Genomic DNA, 21,895 nt, shown 5'->3' on the forward strand with positions numbered 1-21,895 from the left:
CATGTGTTTAAAACTTGTATGTTGCAGTAAACATGTATGTAGCGCTGTGATCCGACCCTCTCGCTGAGGTTACACAGTGCTGAGACAGAGACACCATTCACCCTATTACAAGACACTGTACCATCAAAATGATTATTTTAAGGTAATAAAGTTACATAATGTTGCTTTAATTACATGTCATTTTTTTCGTAAGTCACCTAATTTTACTTTCCTTCCTTGTATACATATACTCTGTAAATTTGTGTTATACACTCTTCAGGCCAACTTTATTTTTCCATCGGTGCCTCGTGTGTGCATAATAATAGATTAATCTTCTTTGCTTATTAATCCTCACCAGCCAGCAGGTGATATCCCACAACACAATCTCTTTCAGCTATAGAGAAGCATTATGGATGGAAATGAACTAAAATTCTGAAATACTACTAAAATTCCAGTCGATTCAAGCACACTGCATCGCTGGTCTGATCGAACAAATTGTGATCTTTTTTGTCAAAAGTGTATTTTTTGTGCTGAGTGAACTTTCATAAATTCCAACCTAAGAAATTAATTTACAAGTAAATCTGTTTTTATTGGTTGACAACATAAAAACACTGTTTATAAAAATACATGTTTGTAACAGGCTGCATACTTCTTGTGGACATTTCAAGAGAAGAAAAACACTGGCATATGGCATAGTCCCTCAAGTTTAATGCACTTTAAAATGTCATCTGTCTACTATACAGAATTATGATTATGATATATCCTTTGTTTTTTGCATTTTCCCTGCTGCGGTCTATACAAACTAACTTTCTCTTAAGGAAAACCAAACGCTTCATTACAGCAACATAAAATATATAAAATACAGCATATATAAGGCCTCTGGCCTACATTTCAGTGAGGTCTTCAGTTTAGATTTACATTCAGTACTCAAATGTTTTTTATGTTGCAGTGACAAGAAATGTGCTTAAAAATAGTTTGACATTTTTGGAAATAGGCGGATTATCTTTTTGCTGAGAGTATGATGAGAAGATTAGTATCACTTTCATGTCTCTGCGCAAAATATAAAGCTACAGCCAGCAGACAGTTAGCTTAGCATAAAGACTAAGGTAAAACAGCTACTGTAGCTTGGCCCTGTCCTATGATGACCAGTGTCCATCAACCAGCACCAGTTATGAGACTACAGAAACAGCACCAGGCAAAAAAAAGAAATGTAATGACTGTAACTCCTCATAAAACCAAAGCTTAACTCAATTTACATTTCTTTTTGTACAGATTAAACAAATAAGCTATAATGTGTTCACTAGAAGCTTACTAGCTAACTTCAGAGGTGCTGATAGTTGTGTTTTATTCATTTATGGACAGAGCCAGGCTAGCTGTTTCTTCCTGCTTTGTGCTAAGCTAAGCTAAGCTTATCATGTGCTGAGTCAATTTTTAATGGAGCAATGCGCAAGATATGGCCAGAATTTTAGTTTATAAACATTAAAAAAAATAAACTTACATCATCAACTGAGTGTGAAGAAACAACTGTTGACGTTTTGTAAAAGATGTCTATGTACTGTGTTAGCATGCTAACCAGTTAGCCCCCGTCCTGTCCTTTCTTGTACTACCCCTGTTGCTCACAGTGACTCCTCCCGTCGTCCAAGGTTGTGGTGCAGGATTTAGCTCCACAGCTAACTGAGCTACTTGCTAACGGCAGGTAGATGCTACAGACAGCTACAAAAAAAGTATAGTGAGCAGCAGTAATAGTTTTGGAGCTAGCGCTTACAAATTACACCCTAAACATACAGATATAAGATTAATATCAATCCTTTCATGTAACTCTCAGCAACAAAGTGAACATATTATGTCAGAAGTTTATAACAGAGCGAGCTCCACTGTTGGAGCCACTCAAACGCATGTAACAATATATGAATATGTAATTCTTCCCTCCATCAAGGAAACTGAAAAAATAGCTCTTAACTTATTTAACAGTAGTATAATACCTAAGTACGGTAACGAGTTCATACAAAACAAATGCTCTGCACTGGTAGACAGAACATACAGCAGGCACTGTGGCTACAGTAAGGCAGTTCACTCGGCCTTCATTTGGTCCCTGACATCTGAAGGCAGAGTTTCAAACAGTGTCTCTTCCACTATAAGGCCACTGCGCTTCAAAGCACGACAGCAACCGAGCTCCTGTGGCAGAAGCTCAAAGTGGTTGCCTTTGAGGTCCAAATATGTCAGCAGAGCAAGGTAGGATATCTTTGGCGAGAGTATGGACAGCGAGTTTCTGCCCAGCTTTAGTGTTTTGAGCTTTTTGCAGAAGAAGAGCTCATCTGGTAGATTTTCGAGCTTGTTACAGGTGACGGAGAAATACTGTAGACTCTGAAGGACTCCGATTTCCGGAGGGATGAATCGGATGTCGTTGTTGGAAAGGTCCAGGTAGCGCAGCTTGTTGCACAAGAACAGGTGCGAAGGCAATATCTCGATCTTGTTGTGGCTGAAGTAGAGGCGCTCTAAGCTGCCGAGCTTCTTGATGTGCTCTGGGATGTACATGATACCGTTGTACCAAAGTTTAAGGCAGGTGAGTTTTCGAAGATGCTGGAAGCTGATGATCTCCTCTATCGAGCGAAGGTTGTTCTCTTTCAGGTCGAGCTCTTGCAGATTCGTCAGGCTGAAGATCGCATGCGGGATGCGCTCGAGATCACAACGCACCACCTCGAGCTCGATCAGATTGGACATCTTTTTCAGGTTGTTGAGCATTACTAGCTTAGTGCCATCATTGTGTAAGTACAGCCGCTGCAGATGGCTTGAAACATCCACTATGGACTGGGGTATCTTGGTCAAATTAGTCTTGAGGGACAGAGTTTTCAAACACTTCATCTCCCGCAGTGACTCAAAAACTGTATTTTTGGAGGCGTCGGGGCTTAGAGATCCGGTGAGATAGAGCTCCTCTAAGTTGCGAAGGCCGTACATCCAGTTTGGAAGTTCCCTGTTGTCATCGAACTTCACACGAAGCACTTTCAGGTTCTCTTTGAGGAAGGAGGTAGCTGTTGTGTGCAACTTTAAAGAGCATTGGTAAAGTGACAGCTCCTGAAGGTGCTCCAGCTGAGACAGAGATGCAGGGATGGTGACATTGTTGATGATCTCGAGCTTGAGTGACTCCAGCTCCGTCAACTCAAAGACAGTGTCGGGTAGCCCGGGGAGCATGAACAGCTGAAGCTCGAGTCTGTTGCTGGCGTTAGTCTGGAGTCTCTGACGCAGTTTCTCAGCAGTCCACTCATGGTTGAGGTTGAGCTGTTTCAGTTTGTTCTCACTGACCTCGGAGAGAAAAACGGCGAATCGTTTAGAGTACAGCGGGTCGTACTGATCAATCATGTGTAGCATGAAAGCAAAGTCGTTTTTAACATCTGGGATGTCATTGATGCCTGTTTCCTGCCGCACGTACTCAAAGGAGTATTCCTTCAGCGAGCGGTAAAACAACCAGTAAGAGGTGTAGAGGCTTGTTAATCCGTAGACCGCCACCAAACACAGGTAACAGTAAGAAAGCTTAGAAAACAGGTGAGCCATGGTGTGATTACACTGAAAGTGTTTGTAGCCCGTCATGTCCTGGATCTCGACATTGCAGCTCACGCTGTTCCGCACTTTTTCCACAAGAAGGCTGTTATAGGCAATGATCAGGACGAATTTAAACACCTTGAACACTGTCTGCCGAACATACATAAGATACAGGATGTCTCCTTCCTCGACGTGCAGACGAAACTTCTTCACCTTTTCAAAAAGAGCTTTAGCTTGTTCACCTTCTTTCTTATCAAGAACACTTGCCGATGGCTTTTCAGCTACAACTATCTTCTCCGGGATCGATCGGAGAGACTGCGTCTTCTCCAAACTTCCCTCTCCAGGAGACACAGTGATGTTGGACCTGGACGTGCCGCTCTTCTTATGGTCCTTTTCTTCGGTATTTTCTCCGGATACCTCCGACAAAGCTCGCGTGGTCCAGGGAGAGTCAAAACACTTGCCGAGCATGGAGATAAAATGCTCTATTTTAGAGCTTGAGCCGGGGAATTTGAACCAGAAGTTGCTGCACACCATGAAGACTAGAGTGTGTATAAGAACCAAATAAGGAAAGTACTTGGCATACCAATGCAGAGCCTTCTCATAACACATCTGATTGATGAAACTGTACTGTTGAAGGTCCAGATCGGTTTTCAGGCCCGTCATCTCTCTTGGCACCACTGAGATGTTGGGCTGCAGGTGTAACAGAGACTTCACTTCCATGTCGCTTGAGTTCTCTGGTGATATTCTCTGAGGAAGGCAGATGATCTTATCTTGCATTACCTAAAACAAAATGTGAAACAAAGAGAGAAAGATTAGCAAGATTACAGAAAGAAGACATTCAAAAACTTGGAGACAATAATCAGTTTTCCCAATGCTATGAGGCGCTTTGACATTCGAACATCGTTCAGTCAGCAGTGAGTTTGAAAAAGAGACTGAAGTAAAAGATATTTCAAGAAGTAACCACCATTTGTACTGTAGCTTCAGTGTCTCTACGCAAGCGTTGCCAGCTGCCTGATCGATACTGCCCATGTTCAACTCTAAACAGAGAAGAGAAAGAAGCAAGATGTCTCACTCCTTACTACTTCCATCATCATCTCCAGAAAAAGAAAGGGATATGTTTAATTTATACTTTTATTTAATGAATAAGACTTTTCAAACAAGTTTTAACATCTTCTGGATGTAGCCTATGAGGATTATGAGCTGCTGCTTTCTATTTTATCCGGTGTGTTTGTGATTACAAACGTGACACACAAGGGAAAAAAAACCTGAAAGACAAACTCACCCCCTGGCAATCAGAAAGTAGTCAAATGTCTATTTATGACGGGTTTACCTGCATTTAAAAAACCTGCTTAAAGGCACATGTTCTTTTGGTGTAAACATGGTATAAGAGAAACTTCAGCTAGATTTCTCAGAAAGTCATTTTCTTTGCCATGTGTACACAAAACAAGACCAGGTCTCCAGGGAGGGGGAGAATGGCTGTTACAGCACAGCGGTGGTACGAAAGGAGAGACAGACATATTTATTTATGTCCTATCAACGCACCATCGGCCCTCAGCCATACACCCACACAGTGTTACATCCTCAGTACATGTAAAACAGGTAAGTAAGGTAAAATAAGTAAGGTGTTTGACTGTGCATGTTCAGTCCTTCTGCAATAGGCCTGCAGCTGACACCTGTACAAGCTAGTACATGTACTCAGTTCAAGGGCAACTCCACCAGTTTTACACAATAAAGTGTGTTTATAGGTCTTGGGCAGTACTACTGCATACATGACAATAAAGCCTTTTTGTGGCTCCAGAGAAAGCTGCAGTGATGTCACTCACTGGCTAAGTTGCATTGTGGGTAATGTAGGCGTCAGGTTTTGAAGAGGAAGAAGAATGAGTGGAATATAATGTTGATATCTGGTTATGCTGTATTGACTTTTATCATTTGTTTTAAAACTGAGTCCAACATGAGTGCAATGTCAGACCAGCGGACTGCTTTCCAAAAAACTGGCGCCTACATTACCCACAATGCAACTAAGCCACTGAGTGACATCATTGGAGGCGATTTATCAGATTACATGCAGCTTCCTCTGGAGACACGAAAGGCTTTCACCACAGGCATCTTTTGACCTCTATTTTTATTCTGCTTTTTCTTTTTTATAAATATACTTAGTACTCAGTACCTGATTTCTCTGACTAACCTGTTTACTGTGTACATGTAAACCTACTGAAGTGGACATCAGTAAACAACAAATGCCTTTAGTCTTTCTTGTTTGCTTGCAGCGTGAATGATGAGGAACAGCTGCTTCACTCACCAATGCTAATAACAGGAAATGGGCACTTCTGAGGGGGAGACATTTTGTCCACTCTGTTCAGCTGCTTGATATCAACTCAGCACATCATAGTGTAACATGATCTGAAACTATAACAGCGAACACATTTTGTGAGGAATGAGTCCAAAATGACATTATTACTACAGTAAGGGCGGTGCAGTGGTGCTGCAGCATCACAGATTAAAATGCACAGTCAGGTTCTGCTGAGTGAAGAGCTGATGTGCAGGATTTTACAAACTCAGCTTCCTCTGTGTGTGTTTCTCCCCTCTGACTCTAAATGCAGGGATTATTGTGTGAGACAATGATGTAATTCTACAAAATGGCATGTTGATAATGCTGACTTCTGGAGTAAACTTGGCCGCATAAACAATTATCCAGTGGGTTTACTCCCAATTCGATCATGTCCAAACACTGCTACAGTGAGAGGGAAACAATAGCTGCACGCGTCCTGATAAATATCTTGTTAACAGTTTTTCTAAAAGTGTTTTGGTATTATTTCCAGGATTTACATTACAGACATCTGCAGGGAGCCAAAATATGCTCCCATTCCACATCCAGAGAGAGAAGTAAAGCGCCTGGCTGAAAACAGTTTGGAAATCTTATGTTTACGAAGAGGGGTGTGTGGGTAAATGTTTCCACTGGCACACTCCTGAATGCTTCCTTTGCTGCACACAGTGCAGGTTGTAAAAGGCAGGGAATTAGTGGCTCTGAGTTTGTGCCAAAGCAGCAGGCAGTGCAGTCATGTTGCATCAGGGAGCCTAAAACCTTGCTCTCGCTAAATTAAATTACTCTAGATTTAATGGAAAGAATAGCAGGGCCGCTTCATCATATCTCATAAATGTGTTGCAGTTCAAACTCAAGTTACATTATTGTGCCTTTTCACTTCTTCCACTCATTCACTCTCAAAGAGACGGCTACAGTTGAGAAGTAGAAAAACATGCAGCACACGTCATTACAAAATCCTTATGTAACACATCAAGGCAGACCCTGTTCTCTTAAAGGGTAACGCCACCAACTTTACACATTAAAGTGGATTTACAGGTCTTGGGGAATACTACTACCACTAAAGCCATTTGTGGCTCCAGAGGAAGCTGCATGTAATCTGATAAATTGCCTCCAGTGATGTCTCTCAATGATAAGTTGCACTGTCGGGAATGTAGGCACCAGGTTTTGAAAAGCAGTCGACTGGTCTAGCATTGCACTCCATTACGGACAGTTTAAAAAGAAATTATCAAAATCAATACAGCAGAACCACAGAGATATCACCTTTTTCAATAATGTCAAGACTACATTACCCACAGTGCAACAAAGTCATCGCTGGAGAAGATAACAAGCAGCTTCTTCTGGAGCCACAAATTTCTTAACTCTACTTTTTTCATTCCACAAATGCAGTAATACTCCTACGAAAACCTTGAATGTGATAAAATTGGTGGAGTTACCCTTTAATTAGATATCATATGGTGTAGAATTATGACTGACCTGCAGAGTGCATCCAAACACACCAATCATGAGCATGATGACGGACAGGTAGTCTGTGAACACGTCCCACCACGGCTTCAGGACTCTGAACGCCGGCTGCTGTTCAGAGAACTGCCGGAATTCCATCACAGGAATCATGATGCCTGTTAGAAAAACAAACAGCACAGGAAATTAACCTACAAGGCCTTCAGTCTATACAATGGAGGGAATGGTTCGGCCATTATTGAGCGCTGAAACAATGATGTTATTCAATTGTCAGCAGACTAATGTCTATAGGGACTTGGCTCCGGAGGTTTTGCAGGTTTAAATCCAGTATGAAAGTACAGTGCGGAGTGCAGACGAGCAGGAGAGACGGCTGCTTGGATCATAGACTACGTAGCAGCCTCATCACTCTCGACATCTCTACACTGATGCATGTCTACGTCAGTGGTGAAGAAAGTATTCGGATCCTTTCTTGAGTGAGCAGACAAAAGCAGAAAATCTTCACATTTGTTGAGCTGGAACCATGACTACTGTAGCTTCACATGAAACTGACATACTGCTACTACGTGTATATAACCAGACTTTGTAAATTCTTTGTTTTGTATGCAATGATCCTTATTTTTAAAGTAACTAGTAACTAAAGTAGTCAGATAATTGTAGTGTAGTAAAGAATATTTTGACTTTTTCCAACTTTTTTACTGAAATATTACAATATTTCCCTTGATATTGAGTAGAAGTACCAAGTAGCATGAAAATAAGACTCAAGTAAAGCAAAATACACTTGGTTACTACTTTTCCTCAAGTTTAATTAGAATTAAACCAGATCTCAGCCCTTTTCTTCTGGTTTACACACAGCATGGTCCTCAAGCCATCCGTCTCTTTAAACACAATTAAAAACCTGTCTTTGTTAACAGCAGTGTCATGAAAAAGCGTGGTGTATCCCTGATGCTGCTCTCTGCTCTTACTCTCTGTGGTCACCTTCTGTAAAGTGCTTACTACAGCTGCAGGTGTCCTATTTCCAATATGTGTCTGGTAGGAGTTTGTCTGCAGTGTCATTCAGAATGAAAAAGGCCGAGTCAAGCTCTGCTGATTCGCACAGTGAAACACCTCGGTGTGAAATGCACTAAGCGTGATTCTCTTAACGATACAATACCGACATGCACTGTGCAGTACGTGTCTGAGCAGGTATAATGAATAATCTACAAGGTCGGACCATAAAATACAGTGTTTTTATCATCTGCAGCTGTACAGCGCCAAAGAGACAGGTGCTGTCAATAGCTGAATGCTCATCCACACTCAAACGCTGGTTCATTATTAATGAGTTCAGCTGTAAGGTACTGCTCGTATGTTGCTGAAAGCCTCGGGGCTCCTAGACGGGTCATATTCTTGATAGTTCAATTAAGTTTTTCGACATAAAAATGTTTTCTATCGATTCTTCCATCTTAGTGTCGTAACAGCAGCAGGGACGGAGAGCAGCTGTTCAGGGGATGTTTAGACTAAAGTGTTTAATGATGGCTCACTTGGACGGGTCGGTTCAGCCAAAACCACTAGAACTTTTCTCACTTAGCTCTAGTTGTTTGTGGCCGTGCAGATAGTTTGATGTGTCATGGTCTGAGATACCCATCTCGAAGGAATTTTGTTTCTGGTTTTGTAAATGTTTATTGAATTACTGAGTCTGGATGATCTGCAGACGTCGCTGTGAAGACCTTCACTGGAGCTACTTATTATAAAGGGCACAGTCCCAGTGAGAAGTGTTAAAGGTGAAGTCTGTAAGCATTTTAGTCAAAAACATTAAATGTGTCAGTGCTGACGTTATGTCAACGACGTCTGTGTACTGTGTGGCAGAGATATCTACGGACGTTAGCATGCTAACCAGCTAGCCCCTAGCCAGTTTGGATCTCAAAAGGCGAGAGTCCAATACTAAACAACACCAACACCTCCCTGGTGCTCTCACCTCTCAGTCCAACAGAGTCAGCTAATACGACCGCTACCTGCAGGGTGGACTGAGTTTACTCGCCAACGGCTGCTACGGTTAGCAGCAGTTAGCAGTTACTCTGGCGATATGTTGCCCCCTTTTTGTTTGGAGTATGAAAAATTTAAAAAAGTACAAGTAAAAGTAAATATCTACATATACTGTGTACTGTTGGTCGACCTATTCAGATATTCAACACTCTGGTTATTGGAATCCGTGTTTTTCAATCCAATTTCCGATATAATGAATTAATTAATTAAAATGCAATCTGCAAAGTAACTAGTAACTAAAGTTATTGAGTGTAGTGGAGCAAACAACATCTGCCTCCAAAATATAGTGGTGTGGAAGTATGAAGTAGAAAGTACTCAAGTAAAGTAATGCTACATTACAGGAGTAATTGTACTTATAATTGGCAATATGTAAGAATTGGCCACCTGTCAGATTCATATCCAAATCAATAGGGGGCAGCATATCACTACAGTAACCGCTAACTGCTGCTAACTGTAGCTGTTGGTTAGCTAGTAAGCTCAGTTAGCTGTGCAGTTAGCGGTCCAGGCTGGGAGCTGGAAGCACTGCGGGAGTGTTGGTGTTTACATCCCAACCACCAGAGCCTTGGACCGTGGTGGGCTGTGGCTAGCTGGTTAGCATGCTAACTTTATACATAGATTTCTTCACATTTTGTTCATAATTTCCTTTTTTTTATTATGTTTTCGACTAAAATTCTCACATATCGCACCTTTAATTATATTCCACCACCACCACCACCACACCTCCAGTTTGTATCGCAGACTTCCTGTTCAACGTCTCAAACCCAAACAGAGATAACCCCGATGACATCATCAGCGGCGACGCGTAGACTGAGCCCCTTTAAAGTCACATTTCAGCGACTGATTTCTTAAAACCGGGGCTGATAAAATCACATGAGTAGCTAGAAACCAGAAGTGGTGAGTGAGGAAATGAGTTTACTGTGTTTACTGTGTTTTGTAATTTAACTGTGCTGCCCTTTAATAACAATAGGACTGATTAATGACAATTTTAAATAAATAGCAGAGAGAAAAGTGGGGGTGAAGAGGCTTTAGCCCCGGCGGCTGAAGCCTGTAGTTTGTATTAAAACCCTGTCTTTTCCACTGGATGAGTCAGCCGCTGAAGCTGACCTGACCAGGCCACATCCTCGTCCCCTTCCTGACAGGAAATTTGTTTGAATCCCAACATATCCAAAAACAGACATGTTGGGAACACACCCAGCGCTCCGGGCACACAAAACACAAAAAGTCCTGTCTGGTTGAGGGACGTGGAAAAAAACTACCCGCAATGCAGGAGAAAAAAAAAAAAAAAAAAATGTTGGCTGTTATTAATGAGTCGCACTTCTTCTGTGGACTTTATAAAGAAACGGAAGCTGCGGGGGAAAAAAGTGGAAATACAGTCAGAAGAAGCTGTGATTCATCCTGTGATCAGCACTATTAACCATCAATAAGTCATCCGCTCAGGAGCTTTAGTTAAAACACTGGAGGTGCGTTTAGGGGCGACGTCCCCACGGCTGACTTTGAACGCATCTTTAAGACTTACTGTTTGTCACACGGCAGGTAAACTAACGGGGATCTCAGTGTGTGTCTCATACATGAAGTGTCCAGTGTCAGAGACTTACCTTCCCGTAGGTGAAGGCTGGACTCGAGGTTCGGACTGCTCGGCTCTTCACGCGATGAGGTCTCGGATCATGATGTGCGCGGCGGGTCCGGGTCTCCCCCTTCTCTTCTCTCTCTTCTCTCTCCAACTGTGTCCGCTACAAAAACCTTCCCGGATCCTCGAGCCAGTCAGACCCATGCAGGCATGTAGCTGTCAGCCCACAGGGGCGTGGACTTGTGGGGGAATAAAGCCAGGATGAGACTTTACGCGTTTGAGAAGCACGTTGTTTACGAGACAGCTGAGGAGGAGGAGGAGGGACCGGACCGGACCGGACTGGACTCATGGTACTAACAGAAAGAGAAACAGCAGCCATAGTAGCAACATTATCATTTTGGATTGTTAGAATAATAAGTGGTTTTAATTTGCCTTTATTCTGGTTATTGAAATTACTTTTACTTCAAGTTTGTAGAAGTCTATGTCGTACAGTGGTGGTTTTTTACGGCTACAAAAAACTTCTGTTTACATTCAGGGTTTGTCAACGAAACACAATGTGTGGATACATTTTATTTTATTTTTTATATATATTTGAAATCACAGTTTGTTTACAGACATCATAATTCCCTCCAGCAAGGAGGTTGTGTTATCGCCTGTGTCCGTGTGTTGGTTTGTGAGCAGGATTACACAAAAACTACTAAACGGATTTCCATGAAACTTGGATGGAGGATGGGTCTCGGCCCAGAATAGAGCTCAGTATCTTTTGGTGCCGACCTGGATCCCCAACTCGTCAAAAAACGACGCTTTGGGCTGGCGGCCAACCCGTCCTACAATCCCAAAATGTCAGTTTTTGAACGAGTTGGGAATGAGACTCGGAAAATCAACTTTTCTTACAAATAGCACCTTTAACAATGCGTGATTGGGTAATTTTCAACCTTTTCATAAAATTCTCAGGTGGCTGGGATCTATAAGTGAGCGCAATTTGATGCAGATCCTAAAAAATCCAGATCTAGCAGCTTTACATATGTTTTATCTGATATTGGGTTCGGCTTGATTGAATTAATAGGGACTGTTAGGTCTTGGCGGAGGTACGCGCTCTACTGAGAGCCATTCTAGTTTGCTAATTTGTTGTATTCTTCATGACTTGTGCTCATGGATGTGCTTCGGTTACCTATTCATTAAAAACACTGCTTTTATTACTTTTACTTCAAGTTTATAGAAGTATATGTCGTACAGTGGTGGTTTTTATGGCTACGTAAAAACAAGCAAATCTTCTGTTTACATTCAGGGTTTGTCAATGAAACACAATGTGTGGATACATTTTATTTTATTTTTTTATATATTTGAAATCACAGTTTGTTTACAGACATCATAATTACCTCCAGCAAGGAGGTTGTGTTATCGCCTGTGTCTGTGTGTTGGTTTGTGAGCAGGATTACACAAAAACTACAAAACGGATTTCCATGAAACTTGGATGGAGGATGGGTCTCGGGCCAGAATAGAGCTCAGTATCTTTTGGTGCCGACCTGGATCCCCAACTCGTCAAAAAACGACGCTTTGGGCTGGCGGCCAACCCGTCCTACGATCCCAAAATGTCAGTTTTTGACGAGTCGGGAATGAGACTCGGAAAATCAACTTTTCTTGCAGATCCTAAAAAATACAGATCTAGCAGCTTTACATATGTTTGATCTGATATTGGGTTCGGCTTGATTGAAATAATGGGGACTGTTAGGTCTTGGCGGAGGTATGCGCTCTACTGAGAGCCATTCTAGTTTGCTAATTTGTTGTATTCTTCATGACTTGTGCTCATGGATGTGCTTCGGTTACCTATTCATTAAAAACACTGCTCCATGGCGACACTAGCAGTCACAGGGTACCTTTAAAGTGACCACAAGGACAACAACCATGTAAAATAAAGTAAATTGTTATTCAAAATCACAAGTAGAAGTACAGATGTATCATCAGCAAAATGCACATTTAAATAATCAAAAGTAAAAGTACTCATTGCCCCCTGGGACTGATGTTGGGTGTGTATAGTAAAGCAATACCAAAGAACATGAAGTAGCGATACACAGGAAATACTCTTGTAAAGTAGGCTACATGAAGAAGCCCACATGTAGTATTATATCAGAATGGTACTTCAGTGCAGCTGTCATACTGATGCCATAAACAAGACTAATGTTTCCCATCCCCTTAATAATGTTATAAGAGTCTGGCTCCTTCACCCTTCACTCTCCCCATCTGTTCCCTCTGCAGGAAGCCTTCAGTTGTTGGGAACGCTGTCAGCTTTTACAGCTGTGTGGGCCGATCAGACTATTATGACCTAATAGCTTTTATAAAGATTTTCTTTTGCTGTTGTTAGACAGTGCAGCTACAATGCGTCACAGTAATTATATCCAATGTGACTTATTGCCATTTAAGGAAATTGTCTTTTACTTTCCATCACAGCATCTATTCAAGTGTAACTTGTACCAATTAGAGGACTGATATGGTAATATATCAAAATATACATGATTAAGTTAAGTGGATTATTGCATTTTATTACTGAGAGATGTTTCTAATACTTTGTGACCTTCAAATCAATATGTTTCTCATACTACAGTATAGTAACCACTGTGTTGCACCGAACAACTGCTGTCCATGTCACAGAAAACACGTGGACATAAACTTGGACACTTCAACGACATTTTGTGAAAAGCCTCTATTTGGTAAAGTAATTATATATAATTACGTGACAGGAAGAAGTCTGACATCCGTTTTCAACTCATGATAAGTTACAGCATGCTGTCATTATCTGTTGTTTATGTGAGGGACTGTACAAACATTATTTTTGGTAAAGAAGAGGCGCTGAAACTGAGGACTGAACCTCCTCTCAACAACATGTCAGGAAAATATATAATCGTTAATCATGTGTCCCAACTGAAACCTTAACATCCGAATGAAACTTTTAATGTATACGTGAATAAAACCTTAATCCAGAGACAGGATTGTGTCCTCTGCATATGGCAAAGAACAACGTTATGAACCATAGTTATAATAATTCAACTATTTTCTGTATTTCAAAGGAAAATCTGGAATAACTGTAAATTTGGGTCTAGAATTAAAAGATGCTTCTCTGCTCTCCAAAAGTCAGATTGTGCCACTTTCAGCCAAGAAAAAAAAATTAGACATACTGCCTCTTCTCTGACCCGCTCTCCCTCCCCAATAATTTGTGTACAGTCCCTAATGGTTGCTCCAGACAGGACAGGGAATCTAAATGACAAAACACAACACAAACAAACAAACAAACAAACAAACAAACAAACAAACAAACAAACAAACCCAAAAGACTTTCCTCAGTTAAATTGCATAAGCTCACATTGGATTTATATGTAAAATAAGTCATTAGATTCTCTAAAAGACAAACAAACAAGCAAAATAAAAGCAATCTGTACTTATTATTTATTCTCTTTTTATTTATTCCTACTGAATGTATCGCTTCTTGGCCTTTTGGCCAAGATCAAGTGTAGTATCTGTTCTTATCAGTTTAATATCTGATATGTCCTCTATATGGGGACAACATATTAAATTCCTTAATTTCCCAGCTTGGGATCAATAAAGTATATCTATTCCATTCTATTAAAGGGCTCCCTGCATTATCCTTATACCTGCTGATTGTTTGGGTAATATTCACTTTCACTTTTTTTCATTTTCATCACGTATGGGAATCCAGCTGATCCTCATATTTGAAATGCTGGAGTTAGTAACGTTTTATCTTTATAAATAATTAAAAATGATAAATTATTTGATAAGTTCAGCAACCAAGAAGAATGTGTCTCACCCAATACTTAGTAGAAAGGTACAAAGGTGCAACGGATATTCAGCAGATCAGTTTCACAAAAATGTATACAGTTCTGTTATTGCAGTTTCTTGTTGAGAGTGCTGTGATTTAAATGAAGTAAAAATAGGTATTTGCACCTTTTATTCCTGTTGACAATCATTTACATAATTTTTAAAGACATTAAAGTAAAATGTACAGCATTATTGGGTGCACCTAAATTAAGTGTAAAAGGTGAGTCAGGAGCCTTGATCAGCCTAATGTCTTCAGAACAAGCCAAAACTGGCTTTCTTCCTCCTGTATATAGCATGTTTATCTTTATTCTAATAGTTTTATTATATTTTCTATTCAAATTGTTATTTTTATTCTTCCAATATCTCTTTATTATTGTCTCTATTTTTTGAGACTTACTCTTGTGCTGCTACTTACTTCCCTCTGTACTGCTGTGTTAGTGTCAGTTACATTAACAACTGAGCAAACTGCCAGATCTCCAAATATAATCCTGTACATGCAGTGGTCAACATGCAGTGGTCAACATGCTGTCTGCAATGTCAACAAAGCAACAATGCTTGTTGTCTGTACAGTACAGGGGGTGGGGGGACTGTTTGGCTGGGTTTAAGATTATAACTGGATCAGTGGGGTTACAGTAATAGGGAACAAGAATAAAACGGGACTCTGGCTTGCTCTAAAAATACAAAATATAATTAAATAGGCTGAGTAATCATAAAAAAAATGACTCATCCAACTCATGATTTGATTTGTGAGACCAGAGGTCTGTGGAAGGTGCGTTCAAACTCAGGACAATGCTGCCTTCACGGTCGTCACGTAGAAAGTCCCGGACTGTCCCGTTATGTGACTGATGTGAATAAAGTGGCCCATGGCGACTCTGTCTCAACAACTAAACAGTCCACACTGTAATGCAGAATAAAATGAAGAGAATAAAATGAAGAGAATAAAATGTGTGTGAAATCCTCCTCATCGTGAACAAATGTTAAGCAAATGTTCAGGGAGGAAATAGAACAAATACAAACTAATTCAAAAGATTAATTTGACAAACAGTCGGTGCATCCCTGCTCTACTTCCCCTGATGGTTGCAGGGTTTTGCTACCTGAGTATCTCTATATTTGCTTCGTCAGACCGTCCATTGTCCGTGGCCTACATCTAGGCAAAGCCAATTTCCGACGGATGTGAACGCAGCATCACTTTCTCCATTGCTTAGCCCCGCCCCCTGACCGCTGCGGCTCACTGAGCTCTGCGTGCGTGTGAGAGCTTCAGTGTAACTACAAGTAAGTTTTGGTCGCTGAGCTGCTGGTGCCTTAACTTCTCTCTGTACATGGTACGTGCTACTTACAGAAGGGCTAAAAGAAGCTGTCATCACTGTGGTTCAATGCGAGACAAAGCTAACCGGCTCATTTAGCAGCCGTAACAGTGCTGCTACCGTCGGCTAAAGCTAGCTAACAGTGAGGTGGTTGCTAGCGTTAGCCGGCGGTGCGTTTACGGCCAAACACCTGGTGCACTGATAACATGCACGTTTCCTGCGGTGCGGTGCGGTGGAGAGACAAAGAGCTGCTGGAGCAAATAACGTGGTGAAAAGCTTCAGAGAGGGTGTTTTAAATCTGCCAGTGGCGTCAGTGTTCGTGTCACGATGAAGGAGGCTTATGTGCAGCACATTGGCGCCACCTACTGGTCATGTTATGCTAGGTTACTGTTCAATAATGGAAACTATGGGCACCATTCACTGCTAGTTAGTTAGTTTTACCACTGTACAAACATACTTTACTTATTTTTATTTTACTTATTTTATTGCAAGCATGGTAGAAATATAAGAAAAAGTGTTTTTGGATTTTTCAGAGAACATATATATAATTTCCAACCCCCCCATCCCATCTGATCCCAGTCAATCCCAACCTGAGACAATTAAATAATGAATAATAATAATAAGATTGTGTGTCACCGTATGCCATCGTTCAATGCTTGACACCCAAAAATTATCAGGGAGGGATTTTAGTCCATTAAGATACGACATAACAGGGTTTCAGGTGGAGTCAAAGCGATCCTTGGATGTGTTTGATGTTTTCAAGAAACTTTACTCATCGTCAATGATATTCAGTTTTATTCCAGCCCATTAGTCAAAAACAGTTCAGTAAGATCTTCGACTGACGTTGACGTCGTACAGTACATCGATGTATTTTGGTTCAGAACTGTTTTCATTAAAGATTTTTGGGCGAAAATGGTGCAACACAAACGCACTCAACAGGGAAAATCCTCTAATCCTCCTCCTCATTTGAAACGCTGGATTTATTAATGTTTTACCTTTATAAATTATTAGTTGATGATCAATTATTCGTTGAGTAAATCTTTGTCATAAGCAACCATTGAAGCCATGAATAATTTGTCTCACCCAAAACTTAGTAGAAAGGTACAAAAGTCCAACAGAGGAATTATTCTTTTACAAACTGGCAACACGACTGCCTGACTCAAAAGAGAGACGCAGTGGAAGATGTTTTCATTGTATTTTTCATCTCTCTCTCTCTTTTTGTGCAGCATGAACATCGCACGACACGTCCTGCATTGCACCAGGTTTGCACGTCACTCAGCGAGCATAAACTGCAGACGGTTTTGTACTTCGCAGGTAAGTCCACCTCATTAATCTTTAAATGTAGCTTCTCTGTGTAAGATGTGGCGGTTGGTGAAAATCTAATTACCAGGACTTTCTGTAAATTAAAGTAATTATGCACCACCGTAGCTGAAACAACTGACCAAATGAACAGCACCATCTGTGAGAGCGTGGTGATTATTTTACTTCCACCACACAGCTCGTTGGACAAGGAAGTGAGCTGTCAGTGTCGCTAAAGATACAATTGTGAAAGGATACTTAGTAAGCTGTTAATTTAGGTTTAATGTATATTTGGTTTTGTGTTGCAGCACATAATGATGTCACGGCACACTCACTCAAAAAGAATCGAAGGACTGGACAAGAATGTGTGGTAAGTGAGCGAATGGGACATTCCTCTCTTTGTATTGCACAGCAGGAGAGCAGCTCTGTTCACGGACCCCTGATCAGATTCACATTTTACACCATTCAGTTGTTATAGTCAAGCAAGGAAAACAGATATTGATTATAGTGCATGTAGCGGGAGAAATAACTTGTCAGTCACAGTTAATATCAAACCATTTGAGTGATACATTTCTGTTTAGTTTGAGGACATTCTGAGGCTGTTTATTAAAACGTGTCAAACATTTTGTGATCTCTGGTCCGACCAGTGACGGTTTATTTCATTGTCTATTCAGGGTGGCGTTTACGTCACTGGCAGCGGACCCGTCCGTCGTTAACCTGGGCCAAGGCTTCCCGGACATCCCTCCACCTTCTTACATCAAGCAGGCGCTGGCAGAGGCTGCATCAGTGGACAGGATGAACCAGTACACCAGAGGCTTTGTAAGACCCAGAAACTGTGGTACCGCTCACTCGTGCTTCACTACTGCAGAAAAATAATAGATTTTTTAAATACTGGTATTTAACATTTCTTATATTTTGGGGCGGCTGTGGCTCAGGGGTAGAGCCAGCGTCTTGTTATCGGAAGGTCGCTTGTTCGATTCCCCTGGTCTGCATGTCGAAGTGTCCTTGGGCAAGATACTGAACCTCAAACACCTTGCATGGCAGCCACTGCCATCAGTGTATAAATGTCTGAATTACTGGAAGTCGCTTTGGACAAAAGCGTCTGATAAATGTAAATGTTATCTATCAATTGGAATCAATTGGATTAAAGACAGCAGAAAGTAGAAAATCTGGAGGGACATGGGGCCGTATTTAAAGGTAAAACAGCGTATTTGGTAGCCCCATAGCTAACGTTAGCATTCAACCACTTCCTAGCTAACATTACCGTTCGATTACACGGTTTCCTACCCTATCATGTCACACTATCAGACTCTCGTTAGCTAGGAAGGGGTTGAATGCTAACATTAACAGGTGCAAGTAGGTAACACTAAATTTTCAATTTAGAAGTTCAATTGTGAGTCCCCTAATACAAAAATACACTATGTATATAAACAGTGCCCACACACTTGGTGGAAATTCACTATTTACTGTATATTATATACAGAATATAAGTCCTGTATAACTTGTGTCCTCTGTTAATCTGTAAGGGTCACCCATCCTTGGTGAAGGCTCTCTCTCAGGTGTATGGGGAGGTCTGTGGGCGCCAGATCGACCCCTTCAAAGAAATCCTGGTCACAGTAGGAGGTTATGGTTCCTTATTCAACAGCATGCAGGGATTGGTGGAAGTGGGAGATGAGGTAAGGACCTCTCATACATATATGCATTCATAAACCTGCCAGTATTCACGGTATATTAACAGTGTGATGCTTCTTTCTACAGGTCATAATAATCGAGCCTTTCTTTGATTGCTATGTGCCTATGGTGCGGATGGCAGGGGCCAAACCTGTGTTGATACCGCTACGCCTTGTGAGTTGAACCGAGTGCTACTGATGATGGTCATACATAATACATAATACAAGTATTTACTTAACCTACCGCACGTCTGGAGGATGTTTTCAGGAACCATGACACAAAGTGTGTTTTACGATATTTTAGAAGTCTGGAAAGAAGACAATCACAAGCGCCGACTGGTATCTCGACCCAGATGAGCTTTCTAGTAAATTCAACTCCAAGACAAAGGCCATCATCATCAACACCCCCAACAATCCTATTGGGAAGGTCGGTATCCCATCAGTCATCGCTCATTACGTCTGAGGAATGTAAACACTTGCTGACTCCGCATGACAGAAGACACAAGTGCTTTCAGTAGCTCCTGTCCTCTTCCTGCAGGTTTTCACCAGAGACGAGCTGCAGATGATCGCTGACCTCTGCATCAAACACGACACTCTGTGCTTCAGCGATGAGGTGTATGAGTGGCTCACCTACAGGGGACACCAGCATATCAAAATTGGTACGTTTTCAGCTCGACATACTTAAAATGATATTACAGTAAGTATAAAAGCTGCTCCAGTCATGGAAACCTGTATAACAATCAGCAACACCAGAAAGAAACACAACAAAACAAAGGTTGTCATGAAGTAGGTGGGGCTGAAGGCTTGTGTAGGATGTAACCCGCATTTGAACCTGTAAAAATCCACCGTATTCAACCCTGGGAAAGTTTGTATACCAGTAAATTTCAGTTTCTTGAGGGTTTGATGTTATTTTCTTTGTCTGCAGCCACTCTGCCTGGAATGTGGGACAGAACCGTCACTATTGGCAGTGCCGGGAAGACATTTAGTGTTACTGGATGGAAGGTGAGAAATCTGTGGGTTTGTACACAGATTTAATATTCGACAATCAGCTCTTGCACATCACGTGGTTGAAATCTGTCTCTCTCTATAGCTCGGTTGGTCTGTCGGACCTGAGCACTTGATAAAGCATCTTCAGACCGTCATGCAGAACACTCTGTACACCTGTGCAACACCTTTACAGGCAAGTTTGCACCGTTCTCACATCTATGAAATCCATTAAAGAAAGCAAAGGATCATTTAAATTCTGTTTGTAGTCTGACACTTCTGGCTGTTTGTTCAGGAGGCCGTGGCACAAGGTTTGCTCCGGAACTTTGAGCTGATGGGTCAACCGGAGTGCTACTTCTCCTCACTGGCTGAGGAGCTGGAGGGCAAGAGGGACCGCATGGCCGCCATTGTGAACGAGGCCGGCATGACTCCCGTCATCCCGGAGGGAGGCTACTTCATGCTCGTCGACGTCACGTCTCTCAGTGAGTTACTGAACTGTTTTGTTTGTTCTTTTTCTTCAGTGTGCTACATCTTCTTGTGCATATAAAAGATCTTACAATGTTAAAAAGCACATAGTCTGCACAAACAGGAGCTCCTCTCTCCCACAAAAAAACAAACACTGCTCCTGAAACACCTCGTCAGTAGTCCCGCCTTTAATTCCAATGATTTTGTGACATCACATTACATCACCATGTCGCACATTTGCATAATTTATGCCTATATTCACAGTAGAAGTGTAGCTAACTGGAAGCTGTAAACATGACGGAGCAGACCGGAGACATGGCGAGCGGTGCTGGGCTCAGGCCAATCAGAGCAGAACTAAAACTCTAGTTTTTTGAGATTACTTACTAGACATATCTTTATACGTGGATAACCTGGATCACTATTTAAATTAATTACTACTGCTGCTATCGTTTCTTGCATTGCCTCATGCTAATTAAAAAAGAGAGCAGGTGAACATCTTCATACAGTCTGAAACTTCATTAATCTTATATATATATCTTATGTATCTGTGCTCTGTGTTCACTGCAGATCAGGACTTGTCACATGTGGTCGGTGATGAAGATGAAGCCTACGACTACAAGTTTGTGAAATGGATGATGAAAGAAAAGGTAGATTGAGTTTCTTTGATTTTTGCTCCCTACAATGTACAATACGTATTTATTCTAATGCAGTTGCGTTCACATTGCACCCATTGTTTTTGTTTTTTTAATGCTGTCCTTGATAATAATAAAATAATATATATAGAAACTGGCAGCCATTCCAGTCACAGCGTTTGTTGGAGATGAATCCAAGAAGGAGTTTGAGAAATATATCCGCCTTTGCTTCATTAAGGTAAACACAACACCGTCAAAGCAGAAACACAGCACATCTTAAATCATCTAGTGAAGATTATCGTTGGCTGTTTTCTCATAACCTTCGATTGTTTTCCTCTTAACAGCAAGATAGCACTCTCGACGCTGCGGAGGAAATCCTGAAAAACTGGAAAAAGATTTAACGGGACGCAGCGTCTGAAGAAGTCTGCGGTCAAACTGTAGCAACGCCATTCGACTGCAACATCGCACACAAACTGCAGATTGATGAAATGATCAGAGGCGTATCGTTAATAGTGAAATGCCTCTCATGGCCTCAAACCTGTTTTAAGTGAGAGAATCTTAAAATCACTGTTACTGAACTGAGCTGCTGTGAAAAATCCCTTCAGGTGTGAGATCCTATTGATATAAGCTGAGATGCCCTTCTTATTCATCATCCCACAGTGGATGTAAATCACCCAGTATTCATTCCTGCTGTCACGCTGTACTGATTGATTTAGTATTTTTCAAGTTAAATATTTTTGAGATTTAACATTTGATATTTCTCCTGGCTGTAACTGTGCCCTGTCTTGAGTTTCTAATAAAGTCCTGGGCAGGACTACTTTGTGAAA

The 21,895-nt window shown here is 41.3% G+C and overlaps 2 protein-coding genes and 1 pseudogene across 3 annotated transcripts; 2 read left to right on the forward strand and 1 right to left on the reverse strand.

Moving 5' to 3' along the window:
* Positions 1-665: 665 nt before the first annotated feature.
* On the reverse strand, positions 666-11,043 carry lrrc8c (leucine rich repeat containing 8 VRAC subunit C). Its single transcript, XM_073475778.1, has 3 exons — positions 10,912-11,043; positions 7,313-7,455; positions 666-4,296 (listed from the first exon to the last, which is right to left on the reverse strand). The coding sequence occupies exons 2-3, from the start codon at positions 7,448-7,450 to the stop codon at positions 2,050-2,052; spliced, it is 2,385 nt and encodes a 794-aa protein (XP_073331879.1). The 5' UTR covers positions 7,451-7,455; positions 10,912-11,043; the 3' UTR covers positions 666-2,049.
* A 3,313-nt stretch (positions 11,044-14,356) lies between these two features.
* Positions 14,357-14,464, forward strand: LOC141005466 (U2 spliceosomal RNA; annotated as a pseudogene).
* Positions 14,465-15,948: 1,484 nt separating this feature from the next.
* LOC141004619 (kynurenine--oxoglutarate transaminase 3-like) lies at positions 15,949-21,895 on the forward strand. Of its 2 annotated transcripts, none has more exons than XM_073476248.1 (14): positions 15,949-15,986; positions 17,245-17,332; positions 17,626-17,687; positions 17,992-18,136; positions 18,844-18,993; positions 19,076-19,162; positions 19,292-19,414; positions 19,526-19,646; positions 19,913-19,989; positions 20,078-20,167; positions 20,267-20,453; positions 21,004-21,083; positions 21,220-21,306; positions 21,413-21,895. In XM_073476248.1, exons 2-14 carry the CDS (start codon positions 17,246-17,248, stop codon positions 21,467-21,469), a joined length of 1,353 nt encoding a protein of 450 aa, XP_073332349.1. In that variant the 5' UTR covers positions 15,949-15,986; position 17,245; the 3' UTR covers positions 21,470-21,895. The 2 variants fall into 2 exon arrangements, with proteins under 2 accessions (XP_073332349.1, XP_073332348.1); XM_073476247.1 differs by having other exon boundaries at positions 15,951-16,036; positions 21,413-21,690.

The sequence above is a fragment of the Pagrus major genome, chromosome 11 (genome assembly GCF_040436345.1).
Source record: "Pagrus major chromosome 11, Pma_NU_1.0".
Lineage (NCBI taxonomy): Eukaryota > Metazoa > Chordata > Actinopteri > Spariformes > Sparidae > Pagrus > Pagrus major.